This window comes from Tachyglossus aculeatus, chromosome 14 (assembly GCF_015852505.1).
Source record: "Tachyglossus aculeatus isolate mTacAcu1 chromosome 14, mTacAcu1.pri, whole genome shotgun sequence".
Taxonomy (NCBI): Eukaryota; Metazoa; Chordata; class Mammalia; order Monotremata; family Tachyglossidae; genus Tachyglossus; species Tachyglossus aculeatus.
In genome coordinates, this window is record NC_052079.1 from 53259300 (window position 1) to 53273135 (window position 13836).

Here is a 13836-nt window from a genome sequence, read left to right on the forward strand (position 1 = left end):
CCCCGTCCCGGAGTTAGCCAAGCAACTGACTGCAGCCTCCAGACCAGAGTTTGCCCCTCCTGCCCCCAACCCCTGTCCTGGGGTCTTCCTGGCTATTCAGGGTAAATACGATTGATTGATTGATTGATTCAGGCCCCTACAGCTCTCCCTGATGCCCCCTAAACACCATCCCTGCCCTGCCCGGGGCAGCGGGCACGTAGGTTTCCCCTGCAGCTTCTGCTCCCAGCACTCCATTGCCAGCTTCACCCTGCTACCCGCATCACTCTGATGCCACCATCACTTCATTCATTCATTCATTCATTCAATTGTATTTAATGAGTACTTATTGTGTGCAGAGCACTGTACTAAGTGCTTGGGAAGTACAAGTTGGCAACATATAGAGATGGTCCCTACCCAACAGTGGGCTCACAGTCTGGAAGGGGGAGACAGAGAACAAAACAAAACATATTAACAGAATAAAATAAATAGAATAAATACGTACAAGTAAAATAAATAAATAGAGTAATTTATTTACTCTATGATGCTCTATGATACTCTATGCCGGAAATGCCCCAGCAGCTATTGCCAGTGTGTGCTCTGTCTCCCCCTTTTAGACTGTGAGCCCACTGTTGGGTAGGGACTGTCTCTATATGTTGCCAACTTGTACATCCCAAGCGCTTAGTACAGTGCTCTGCACACAGTAAGCGCTCAATAAATACGATTAATTGATTGATTGATTAATGTCCCCTCTCCCATCCATTCCAGCAGCCAGAACAGAAACCCCTATTACCCTGGCAGAGATCTTGCAGGCTGGTACCCACACTGGACCCAGTAGATGGGTCACGCTCTTTAAAAACATTTTCTGCGTCTCCTCTGGCAGGGTCCACTGCATCCTTGATTTGTGGAGGGGGTCGAGGCTGGGGAAAGCGCTGCCGGGGGTCTCCGGTCCCTCCACCTCTGCCCCACATTCATCAGTCATATTTATTGAGCACTTACTGTGTGCAGAGCATCGTGCTAAATGCTTAGAAGAGTACAATATAACAATTAAAGTTATGAACCCCATCTGAGTCCACATGGGGCTCACAGTCTTCATCTCCAACTTGCAGTTGAAGTGACTGAGGCACAGAGAAGTAAAGCGACTCGCCCAAGGTCACCCAGCAGACAAGTGGCAGAGCAGGAATTAGAACCCAAGTCTTCTGACTCCCAAGCCCACGCTCTATCTACTAGGCCACACTGCTTCTCAGCGGGGGTAACCCCTGTTGGGTAGGGACTGTCTCTATATGTTGCCAATTTGTACTTCCCAAGCGCTTAGTACAGTGCTCTGCACATAGTAAGCGCTCAATAAATATGATTGATGATGATGAATTATTTTCTTTGAGGAGCTCAGATGTCCTTTCCCAAGGAGGAAATCCAATACCAGACTCTAAGCTCCTCAAGGGCAGCGTTCATGTCTACAACCTCTATTGTACTGTACTCTCCTAAAAACTTAGTACAGTGCTTTGCACACAGTAAGTATTTAATAAAAACCATTAATTGATTACCCCTTTTGGGAAGCAGGGAAACCGAGGCCCAGAATCGCATCCCCTCTACTTTTCCGAAGTCACTGAGAGCAGGGACAGACCGGTTCTGTTGAGGAAACTTATATGGTTTTCCTGGTGTTCCGCCCCCCAGGGCAGAGCGGGCTGGGGAAGTCAACCCTGGTGAACACCCTCTTCAAGTCTCAAGTCAGCCGCAAGTCCTCAGGCTGGAACCGGGAAGAGAAGATTCCCAAGACAGTGGAGATAAAAGCCATCGGGCACGGTAAGAGTCGGGCTGGATGGTCTGAAAGAGCAGCTCTATCTCTATGCTCTATCTATCTACTGCTTCTCAGTGGGGGTAACTCAATTATTTCCTTTGAGGAGCCCCTTTCTCCAGGAGGAAATCCAATACCAGACTCTAAGCTCCTCAAGGGCAGCGTTCATGTCTACACGCCAGAGCTGGTGATGGGAGGAAACAGCTCCGTTATGCCGCCCGCACTGAGGCGAGCTCCTGCGTGCTGCTGTTCTTGCACTGCTGAAATCCTTGCTATTCCCATTGTCTGCTCCCACTTCTCCGCATGGCACTGTGTCCCTTTTCCCCTCAGCCTTCTGGAGTGGCTGGACTCCAAGGGCAGAGAGAGGGCCCTCTGGCAGGGAGACCACAGGAGAGGTGGATGGAAGGCTTCCTCAGGACCCTCTCTCCTCATCCTTCATCCCTCCCTCTGCTGTACCTGCACACGCACACACAAACACACACATAAACCCATGCCACAGTCTGCTATCCCGTGATCCCATCCCTCTCCCCAGGCTTCACCTTTCCACAGGTGGGCCCTGGGGACAGGGAGCAGGACGTCACCAGCATCCAGGGCAGGGGCGAGGGTAGGGACGCCGACCCAACAGCCGGAGGAAGGATCTTGGAGTTGGAGGGGGAAGGCCTGACACCCTGTCTTTCTGCCACCCCCAGTGATTGAGGAAGGAGGGGTGAAGATGAAGTTAACAGTCATCGACACACCGGGGTTCGGGGACCAGATCAACAATGAAAACTGGTTCGTGTCTCTTTATTCCTTCCTCCCCTTTCACTGTTTTCCCTCCCTCTCCCCCCATCTTGTTTTTCCCATTTCTTTCTGCGGGGGGCAAGGAGGAGGTTTGGGAAGGCTGTGAGGTGGCGGGGTGGGGAGGAGAAGAAGATTGAGGGTCAGGGTATCCGAGTATCTGGGTGGGGGCTCCTTCATCATCATCGGTGGTATTTACTGAGCTCTTGGGAAGCAGCGTGGCTTAGTGGAAAGAGCCCGGGCTTTGGAGTCAGAGGTCATGGGTTCAAATCCCCGCTCTGCCAATTGTCAGCTGTGTGACTTTGGGCAAGTCACTTAACTTCTCTGGGCCTCGGTTACCTCATCTGTAAAATGGGGATGAAGACTGTGAGCCCCCCATGGGACAACCTGATCACCTTGTAACCTCCCCAGCGCAGAGAACAGTGCTTTGCACATAGTAAGTGCTTAATAAATGCCATTTTAAAAAAAGTGTTTGGGAGATTACAACAGAATCGGTAGACACGTTCCCTGCCCACAACGAACTTACAGTCTAGAGACTGGCCCAGCCCTTTGTGACTGAGAGCAAGCAGTCAATAGCATTTAATGAGTGCCAACTATGGGCTGAGCACTGTACTAAGCGCTAGGGAGAGTCTGGCTCCGGCCTGACTCTAGTTCCCAAAAACCTTAAGCTGCCTGTTCTATTCTATTTATTTTATTTTGTTAGTATGTTTGGTTTTGTTCTCTGTTTCCCCCTTCTAGACTGTGAGCCCACTGTTGGGTAGGGACTGTCTCTATATGTTGCCAACTTGTACTTCCCAAGCGCTTAGTACAGTGCTCTGCACACAGTAAGCGCTCAATAAATACGATTGATTGATTGATTGATTGTTCCCTAAGCGGACTGAACGTGGCCTAAAATTCACACAAAATTGTGAGGCCAGTGGATGGGTTAGGCCATCTTAGCAAGTAAGTTCCAGGAAGGTTTTGACCAGGCCAGGGACTGTGTTGTACCACGCTCAGCACGCTGGGAGCACTTCACTTCTCTGGGCCTCAGTTCCCTCATCTGTTAAATGGGGATGAAGACTGTGAGCCCCCCGTGGGACAACCTGATCACCTTGTCACCTCCCCAGCGCTTAGAACAGTGCTTTGCACATAGTAAGCGCTTAATAAATGCCATTATTGTTATTATTATTATTACTGGATAACAGAGCTCTCCCCAGGGGGAGACAGGCCCTGCTTCCCACCGAGGGAAGACAGTATGGAGTGGGGACAGGGGCTGCCCAGGGTAGGATCAGCCTCATGCCTGTCTGTATCCCCTGTTAAACTGGAAGCTCCTAGAGGCCCAGACGGTGTTTACTCATTTCTGAGGCCCTCTCTCAAGTGCTTAATGCTCCACATCCAGTAATAATAATTATGATGTTTGTTAAGCACATACTATGTGTCAAACACTGTTCTAAGTGCTGGGGTAGCTACAAGTTAATCAGGTTGGACAGCTGTGTGACCTTGGTCAAGTCACTTAATTTCTCTGTTCCTCAGTTCCCTCACCTGTAAAATGGGGATGAAGACTGTGAGCCCCCCGTGGGACAACCTGATCACCTTGCATCCTCCCTAGAGCTTAGAACAGTGCTTTGCACATAGTAAGTGCTTAACAAATGCCATCATCATCATGTGGGGCTTACAGTCTAAGTAGAAGGGAGAAAAGGTCTAGAATGCCCGTTTTACAGTTGAGGAAACTGTCGAGGCCTTCCCTGACTAAGCCCTCCTTTCCTCTTCTCCCACTCCCTTCTGCGTCACCCTGACTAGTCCCCTTTATTCATTCCCAATGTTGCCAGTTTGTACTTCCCAAGCGCTTAGTACAGTGCTCTGCACATAGTAAGTGCTCAATAAATACAATTGATGATGATGATGATGATTCCCCCTCTCAGCCCCACAGCACTTATGTCCCTATCTGTCATTTATTTATTCATATTAATGTCTTTATTCATAGACTGTAAACTTATTGTGGGCAGTGAATGTGTCTGTTTATTGTTATATTATACTCTCCCAAGAGCTTACTACAGTGCTCTACACACAGTAAACGCTCAATAAGTATGATTGAATGAATGAATGAAAGAATAAAAAGAAGTGAAATGTTCGGCCTAGTAGATAGAGCCCGGGCCCGAGTGTCAGAAGGACCTGGATTCTAATTCCGGCTCCACCACTTGACTGCTGTGTGGCCTTGGGCAAGCCATTTAACTTTTCTGTGCCTCAGTCACCTCACCTGTAAAATGAGAATTAAGACTGTGAGCCCCAACGTGGACTGTGTCCAACCTGATTAGCTTGTATCTACCCCAGTGCTTAGTACAGTGCCTGGCACATAGTAAATACTTAACAAATGCCATTAAAAAAAATCTTGTTCAATGTCCCACTGCAGGCAATTGGAGGAAACGGGATTAGAACCCAGGTCCTCTGACACTCAGGCTTAGGCCGTGCTACTATCATTCATTCATATTCACTTGATCGCATTTACTGAGCGCTTACTGTGTGCAGAGCACTGTAGTAAGCACTTGGAAGGGGACAATATCAATCAATCAATCGTATTTATTGAGCGCTTACCGTGTGCAGAGCACTGTACTAAGCGAAATATAACAATATAACAATAAACAGACACATTCCCTGCCCATTCCCAGTAGACACTCCAGAGGGTTTTTAGACTGTGAGCCCACTGTTGGGTAGGGACTGTCTCTATGTGTTGCCAATTTGTACTTCCCAAGCGCTTAGTACAGTGATCTGCACATGGTAAGCGCTCAATAAATGCGATTGATTAATTGATTGAAATCCCCTTGGGTGACTGATTGTGTCTTGGTTGTCTTCTGGCTCCTCAGCTGGGAGCCCATTGAGAAGTACATCAACGAGCAGTACGAGAAGTTCTTGAAGGAGGAGGTGAACATCGCCAGGAAGAAACACATCCCCGACACCCGTGTCCACTGCTGCCTCTACTTCATCTCCCCTACGGGACACTCGTACGTCCCGGGCGCCCCCGAGATCTCTCCGGTTTCCTCCCTCCCTGGAATTCCCATGGCCACGGTCGCCTCTCCGGCCGGAGCTGGCTGCCGGGGAGGAGGAAGTGGGATGGGGAGGTTACCTCAAACTTTCTTCCCTACAGCATCCCCCTTCCGGCTTGCGTGCCAAGAGGGCTGGTTGAAAAAGGGATATGTCTCGTCCAGGTCCCGGCTCCTGGCTTCATTGCGGCCTCTGCTCCTACTCCAGTTCCTGTCCCACTCCCTGTCCCAGATCCTGTCCCAGGCCTGGTCTCAGCCTCAGCCTGTGGCTCAATCTGTCATTCATTCGTTCAATCGTATTTATTGAGTGCTTACTGTGTGCAGAGCACTGTTCTAAGTGCTTGGGAGGCTACACTATAACAATAAGCAGGCACATTCCCTGCCCACAGCGAGCTTGCAATGGAGAAGCAGCGTGGCTCAGTGGAAAGAGCCCGGGCTTTGGAGTCAGAGGTCAGGGGTTCAAATCCCGACTCCACCAATTGTCAGCTGTGTGACTTTGGGCAGGTCACTTACCTTCTCTGTGCCTCTATTACCCCATCTGTAAAATGGGGATGAAGACTGTGAGCCCCCCGTGGGATCACCTGATCACCTTGTAACCTCCCCAGTGCTTAGAACAGTGCTTAGCACATAGCAAGAGCTTAATAAATGCCATCATTATTATTATTATTATGTCAGGGGTTCAAAGCCCGACTCCGCCAATTGTCAGCTGTGTGACTTTGGAACAGTCACTCACCTTCTCTGTGCCTCAATTACCTCATCTGTAAAATGGGGATGAAGACTGTGAGCCCCCCGTGGGACAACCTGATCATCTTGTAACCTCCCCAGCGCTTAGAAAAGTGTTTTGCACATAGTAAGCGCTTAATAAATGCCATTATTATTATTATTATTATTAGAAGGGGAGACTGTTCTGGAACAATCTGGAACAATCTCTGTTCTGGCCCCCGGCCCAGCCCCTGGTTTAGCCCCAGTGCCAGTCCTAGCCTGTTCAAACCTCTATCCCAGCTCATATCCCTGTCCCAGATCCGGTCATTGCTCCCACCCTGACCCACGTCTTTCCCAGCTCCAGCTTCCACCCCATCCCAGTCCTCTGGGTTGTCAGCGCTGGGCTGCGGTGATGTAAATAGCCGGGAGGGTGCCCAGCCTTCCCCTTGCTGCCTTCCTCCCCAGGAGAACAGCCACCATGATTAGAGCAAATGCTTCTTGGGGCTGGGGGATAGGGAAGCCTTCCCAGTCCCAGGTTTGTGTGATTTTTCCCAGCTCATTGCTCCATCCAACTCCTGGCCCTCCTCCGAGGATCCTCCCGGGGTCAGGGGCAACGGGCAGGACAGCTCCGGGCTGGGGGTGGCATGGGGGAAGACAAGGAGGGGAGGCATCCGGGGCAGCTTTGACCTCCGTCTCCTGGGCCGCAGCCTGCGACCTCTGGATCTGGAGTTCATGAAGCATCTGAGCAAGGTGGTGAACATCATCCCTGTCATCGCCAAGGCCGACACCATGACCCTCGAAGAGAAGATTGAGTTCAAGCAAAGGGTGAGAGACTCCTGGCGCCTCCCCTCCTGGACCTTGCCCGCCCGGACCCCTCCCACTCCTCACCCTACCCACTTTGAAGCTGGGGAGGGGAGTCAGAAGCCTCCGGGGCCAGAAAGGAATTGTCCAGCTGGTGGACCAGTGGAGGGTTGGGAATTAGCTGAGAGGCGCCAATCCATCACTCAATATGAGCAGCAGTGGAGTCCAGTAGAAAGACCCTGGGTCTGGGAATCAGAGGGCTTGGGTTCTAATCCTAGCTCCGCCACTCGTCTGTTGTGTGGCTTTGGGCAAGTCACTTTGCTTCTCTGCTCCTCTGTTGCCTCATCTGTAAAATGAAGATTAAGACTGGGAATCCCATCTGGGAAATAGATTGTGTCCAACCTGATTATCTTTTATCTACCCCAGTGCTTTGTACAATATCGGCCATGTAGTAAGCACTTAACAAATATGATTTTTTTAAAATTAGTTCTATTGATTGAACATTCACTGTACCAAGCACTTGGAAGAATATAATAGAATTAGTAGACGTGATCCCTGCCCTCAGAGATTTTGTAATCCAGCAGGGGAGACAGAGGCTAAAAGAAATGACAGGTAGGAGAAGCAACCAAGTATAAAAACATGGACATAAGTGCTGTGGGGGTGGGGGTGACAAGTGCATGGATGATGCAGTAGGGTGGGAAATGGGGGCGGGGATGAGAGATTAGACAGGAAAGGCTTCTTGGAGGAGATATGTTTTTAGCAGAGCCTGTATCTGGGGCCCCTTGGGCCCAGCTTTGGCTCAGAGGGGATCTGAGCTGGGCTGGCCTGCCTCTCCATTACTAAATGTCATCTTTCTCTTCCTCTGCAGGAAGGGAGGCAGTCTTGTATAGCATCAGGGGTGGGCAGCAGGAGCTAATCCATTGGCTTGTTCCCATGGGAACCACAGCAGTGGTCCTGGTGGGAAGGCTTTGCTGCTACTTCTGCTCCTCCTCCTCTTCCCTCTCCTTCTCCTCTTTCTCCTCCTTCTAGCCCGGGTGGGCAGGAGACAGTCACGGTCCTTAGTGGGACAGAGAGGTGCGTGAGGGACTTTCACATCCCTCACCCAGAGCTCCTAATGGACCCCCACTCCCCCTTCCCCTCACTAACCAGCCACCTCCAGCCTCCTCTTGATCTAACCGACACATGGCCCCTGTGGCTTTCTTTCCTCCCGCTCAGGTGCGCAAAGAGCTAGAGGTGAACGGGATTGAATTTTACCCCCAGAAGGAGTTTGATGAAGACCTGGAGGACAAGATGGAGAACGACAAGATCAGGGTGGGGCTCAGGGGATCCTGAGGGGTGGCACTGGCCCTTTGGGGGTGCTGGAAGGACTGGCCCTCCTGTCCAGGGCCCCTCCGGCTCTTCTTGGGTGGTGGGCACTGGGCAGGGTGGGCTCTCTCTGTCCTGCTAGTCCCCGGACTTCTGGGTGGGGAATATATTGTCCGTTCCGAGCCCCAGGGGAGCTGCTGCCTCTCACACAATCAAGGGCATGGTGCTGGAAGCAGGGAGGGGAGCGGTGGTTGGGCTCTCTGCCCCCCATGCAAGGCCACCGAAGGAGGAGTAGAAGGAGGAAGCAGCATGGCCTAGTGGATAGAGCCCAGCCTTGGGAATCAGAAGGACCTGGGATCTAATCCCGGCTCCGCCCTTTGTCAGCTGTGTGACTTTGGGCAAGTCACTTAACTTCTCTGGGCCTCAGTTACCTCATCTGTAAAATGGGGAAGACTGTGAGCCCCATGTGGGACAATCTGATCATCCTGTACCCCCCCCCCCCAGCACTTATAGTAAGCGCTTAACAAATGCCATCATTATTGTTATTATTATTCTCTGTGTTTCAGCTACCTCGTCTGTAAAATGGGGAGTAAAGACAGTGAGCCACATGTGGGACAGGGATTGTGTCCAGCCTGATAAACTTGTCTCTTTCTCAGCCTGGCACATAGTAAGCGCTCTAACAGATACCATAAAAAAAAAAGGAGGAGAGAGGGACTCCTAGCCTTTCTGTCTGTGTGTCCGTCTGTCTCCAGCAGGAGAGCATGCCGTTCGCTGTGGTGGGAAGTGACAAGGAATATCAAGTCAACGAGAAACGGGTCCTGGGCAGGAAAACTCCATGGGGAATCATCGAAGGTAAATGTCTCCGTGCCAACAATCCTCTCCAGCTGATGAAACTGCTAAGGGGACTTGGCCAGAGCTGTTAGCTTCCAAGGGGTTAACCGGGCACTTACTGTGTGCCATAGCACTGTTCTAAGCGCTGGGGCAGATGTAAGATAATCAGAAAGGACGCAGACTCTGGGGAGAGCAGGGAACTCATCCCCTTCCACCCCCTGACATTTTACAGAGGAGGAAACTGAGGCCCAGAGAAGCCAAGAGACTTGCCTAAGGTGACTCAGCTGGCCAGGAGGGGAACTGGGATTAGAATCCGAGTCTGTGGACTTCCAGCCCGAGCCCTTTCCATTAGGTGCAGGTGTGTAGTGAGGGAAGACAGGTGTGTGGGGGGGTGGGGTGTTCGGCTCTCCAACACTGAGCCCCTTGCCGCAAGCTCCGGTGGAATTCCGCCGAAATCCCACCAGAATTGGAGGAGAAGAATGAACTACAGGCTGGTGGGAGGGAAGGAGGGAGGGGGCTGCAGGGAATCAATCAATCAATCAATCATATTTATTGAGCCCTTACTGTGTGCAGAGCACTGTACTAAGTGCTTGGGAAATACAAGTTGGCAACAAGTTGGAAGGGACTGGGTACCCCCCCAAAATCCTAGGAAATGGGGCAGCAAAGGACAACCCATGTATTGAAGACAAAGGTCCACCCCCTGATTCTGATGGAGGCCACTCTCCCATCAGGCCCTCTCCAGTGATCTTCCCTTCTCTGTTCACAGTGGAAAACGTCACCCACTGTGAATTCGCACTGCTCCGAGACTTTGTTATCAGGTAAGGCCCTGGGGCCCAGAGTGGCCTCAGTGGGTTTCTTGGCACAAGAACATTCCCATCCAATGTCTCTCTGACATTGGAATCTTCTTTCCCCAGTAGGGGAGAGGTTTCGTGACCCAGACCCTTTAAGGTAAGATGGAGCTGGAGGAGTTTCCCATAGGCGACACTCACTCTGGAATCTCGTCCTGATCCCGTCTCGAACCTGGCTGGGGATATTGCCAGATGCCCTGGGGTGGCCGGGCCCTGCCTGCCTCAAACGCTGTCTCGGTTCTGCTTTGCTCGGCTGGGAGGAAGCTGGGACTGGCGGACTGTGGGCCAGGGCAGCACAAGGGAGTGACCCTGGAGTCCCAGCTGTAGCCCCCGATGGCACTCAGACCCCACTCACTCATTCATTCAATTGTATTTATTGAGCGCTTACTGTGTGCAGAGCACTGGACTAAATGCTTGGGAAGTACAAGTCGGTAACATATAGAGTTGGTCCCTACCCAACAACGGGCTCACAGTCTAGAAGGGGGAGACAGACAAGAAAATAAAACATGTAGACAGGTGTCAAATCATCAGAACAAATAGAATTAAAGCTACATGCACGTCATTAACAAAATAAATAGTAAATATGTACAGGTAATAAATAGAGTCATACATCTGTACAAATATATTTACAGGTGCTGTGGAGGAGGGTAAGGAGGTAGGGCGGAGGGGATGGGGAGGAGGAGAGGAAAAAGGGGGTTCAGTCTGGGAAGGCCTCCTGGAGGAGGTGAGCTCTCAGTAGGGCCTTGAAGGGAGGAAGACAGCTAGCTTGGCGGACATGAGGGGGGAGGGTATTCCAGGCCAGGGGGAGGACGTGGGCCAGGGGTCGACGGCGGGACAGGCGAGAATGAGGTACGGTGAGGAGGTTAGCGGCGGCAGAGGAGGGGAGGGTGCGGGCTGGGCTGGAGAAGGAGAAAAGGGAGATGAAGTGGGAGGGGGCGAGGGGATGGACAGCCTTGAAGCCGAGAATGAGGAGTTTTTGCTTGATGCGTAGGTTGACAGGCAGCCACTGGAGATTTTTGAAGAGGGGTGTAACATGCCCCTTCCCACTTCAGTCCTTCCACAGAGCCTCTTCTAAGGCATAGGGCAGCAGGTGGGCGGCCATCAAATCAGGGCTATCTCAGAGACCTGGCGGCAGGGCCACAGTTCCAGAGCTCGAGTGAGGCTGAGAAGGGCTGGGAGCACAGAGGGGACCACTACTGAATGACTGCCTTGCCGAATGGCAACCCTGCTGGCCTGCGGGCCCTTCCTACCCAGCCTACTTAAGCCCCAGAGGGAGGGAGGGATTTACCACTTGGAGTGAGCCATCAGCCTACCCCCTGGGCTGGGGGAATGGTCCCCTTCTCCAGACCCTAACCCATTTCCCATCTCTCCCAGGACCCATCTCCAGGACCTAAAGGAAGTGACGCACAACATCCACTATGAAACCTACAGGGCCAAGCGGCTCAACGACAATGGAGGGCTCCCTCCCGTGAGCAACGACACAGAGGAAACCCACGAGAGTAACCTGTGAATGATCCCACCCCCCCCCAGCCATCCCCCAGACCCACCCCCACACGCTCGCCCTTGCCCTCGTCTCCCCCTGCCCTCCACCCCATCACAGGCCTGTCTCTGGTCTCTGTGAAACACCTCTTCTGTAAGTCCGTGGACGTTGTTTGGTTTGGTTTCTATCTAGTGGGAGAGGCCTAGGATTTTTTTTGGGGGGGGTGTCTTATTCCTGAGAAGTGGGGGGGAGTGCATGAGGCTCCCCTTGCTCTTTCCCGAGGACTCCAGAGAGACCCAGAAATGGGAAGCAGAATTGGCATCAGGACTCGCTCCTGAGTGGGGGCTGGAAGAGGAATTCATTCATTCAATCGTATTTATTGAGCGCTTTTTGGGTGCAGAGCACTGTACTAAGTGCTTGATGTCTAGCCTTCCCTAGCAGGGAGTCCGGAGTTCTGTCTGGGTGGGGGGATGAAGGTGGAAGGAGGGACTGCAATTAAAGCTCAGGGAAAAGGAGCTAAAGCAGAGGGAATGGTGAATCACTTGCATTATAAAGAAATATTCGGAGAACAATGGTCTCCAGATGGAGAGGGGCAGTTGCCTCACACTCTCCTGACAGCTCCATCCGGCCTGAAAGCAACATCTCTCTCTCTTTCTCTCCCTTTCTACAGTAATCCAGCTCCCTCCCTCTTCCCCTATCAGCCCCTCTTCTTTATCTTCCTTGCCCACCCTATGTGCTCTGTCCCCTTCAGCTCTTTCTCTCCTCTTCCTCTTGGCCCCCTGCATCGATTCCCCAAGGCCGGATAGCAAGCCCGTGTTGCTTTTTCCGTTAACCCTGAAATTATCAACGGACTCGCTTCCTCTGGGCAGTACAAAGGAGCTGCTGTGCTTCGCTTGGGGCTGAGAGCGGAGGCCTGGAGCTGAGGGCAGGGTGGCAGTCCCAGCAGGAGAACAAAAAGATCCACCTTCGAAAAGAGGGAAGAGACTAAAGACCAACTGTATATTGTTATAGCATCCCCTCCCGAGTGCTTAGTACAGTGCTCCACACACAGTAAGCGCTCAGTAATTACGATTGATTGATTGATTGATGTTAGCAGGGTGCAGCAAATTCAATCAGCCTCCCATCCCCTGCATCCGTCGCCCAGATGGCTTCACGGGAATTTGATGTGTCCTGTATCCATCCCAGGGTTTCCTCACTCAGGTGATGAAAAACTTGGAGGCCACAGCTTCTGGTTTCATAGGGCTAAGGTGTGGGAGGTAAGGGGATTATTAGAACGTACCCACCAGGAGTTAATCATATTTATTGAGTGCTTACTGGGTGCAGAGCACTGTAATAATAATAATAATAATGGTATTTGTTAAGCGCTTACTTTGTGCAAAGCGCTGTTCTAAGCGCTGGGGGATACAAGGTGATCAGGTTGTCCCACAGGGGGCTCACAGTCTTCATCCCCATTTTACAGATGAGGGAACTGAGGCACAGAGAAGTGAAGTGACTCGCCCAGAGTCACACAGCTGACAATTGGCGGAGCTGACATTTGAACCCATGACCTCTGACTCCAGAGCCCGTGCTCTTTCCACTGAGCCACGCTGTACTAAGTGCTTGGGAGAGTACAATATAACAATATAGCAGACACATTCCCTGCCCACAATGAACTGGCCGTCTAGACCAAAGAGTTCCCACTCTGCCAGCCCCAACGCTCCCAGGACTCCGGCTGAAGTGGCTATGACCCAACTACTTCATCAGAATTTGAGCCAGAATCAATCAATCAATCAATCGTATTTATTGAGAGCTTACTATGTGCAGAGCACTGTACTAAGCGCTTGGGAAGTACAAATTGGCAGCACATAGAGACAGTCCCTACCCAACAGTGGGCTCACAGTCTAAAAGGGGGAGACAGAGAACAGAATAGCAATAGAGATGAGTTGTTGCCTTCTGGCGCTGAAGGCAATCGATCAGTCAGTGGTATCTTTTGAGCACCTTCACTGGGCAGAGCTCTGTACTAAATTCTTGAGGGAATAAAATACAACAAAATTGGCAGACAAGTCCCTAGCCCCAAGGAGCTTAAAATCTAGAGGCAGTCTCGAAGTGGTAGCCTCTTTTTAATGGGATTTGTTAAGCGTTTACTATGTACAATGCCCTGCACTAAACTCGGGGGTAGATATATGTAAAATTAACCAGTTTGGATACAGTCCATGACCCACGTGAGGCTCACAGTCTTAATCCCCATTTTATGGATGAAGCAGCTGAGGCATAGAGCAATTAAGTGATTTGTCCAAGGACACACAGTCGACAAGTGCGGGGCTG

General features: G+C 51.4%; 1 protein-coding gene across 3 annotated transcripts in view; it reads left to right on the forward strand.

Moving 5' to 3' along the window:
* Nucleotides 1–12888, forward strand: part of SEPTIN3 (septin 3) — a 32527-nt gene extending 19639 nt beyond the window's left edge. For 2 of the 3 annotated variants that reach the window (XM_038756372.1, XM_038756370.1), the window contains exons 3-10: nucleotides 1651–1779; nucleotides 2461–2542; nucleotides 5389–5526; nucleotides 6975–7092; nucleotides 8284–8379; nucleotides 9126–9225; nucleotides 9971–10022; nucleotides 11427–12888. In XM_038756372.1, the coding sequence (XP_038612300.1) occupies nucleotides 1651–1779; nucleotides 2461–2542; nucleotides 5389–5526; nucleotides 6975–7092; nucleotides 8284–8379; nucleotides 9126–9225; nucleotides 9971–10022; nucleotides 11427–11562 (851 nt within the window). In that variant the 3' untranslated portion in view covers nucleotides 11563–12888. The remainder of the gene's footprint in view (nucleotides 1–1650; nucleotides 1780–2460; nucleotides 2543–5388; nucleotides 5527–6974; nucleotides 7093–8283; nucleotides 8380–9125; nucleotides 9226–9970; nucleotides 10023–11426) is intronic. The other variant, XM_038756371.1, reaches the window with a different exon arrangement.
* Nucleotides 12889–13836: the final 948 nt, after the last annotated feature.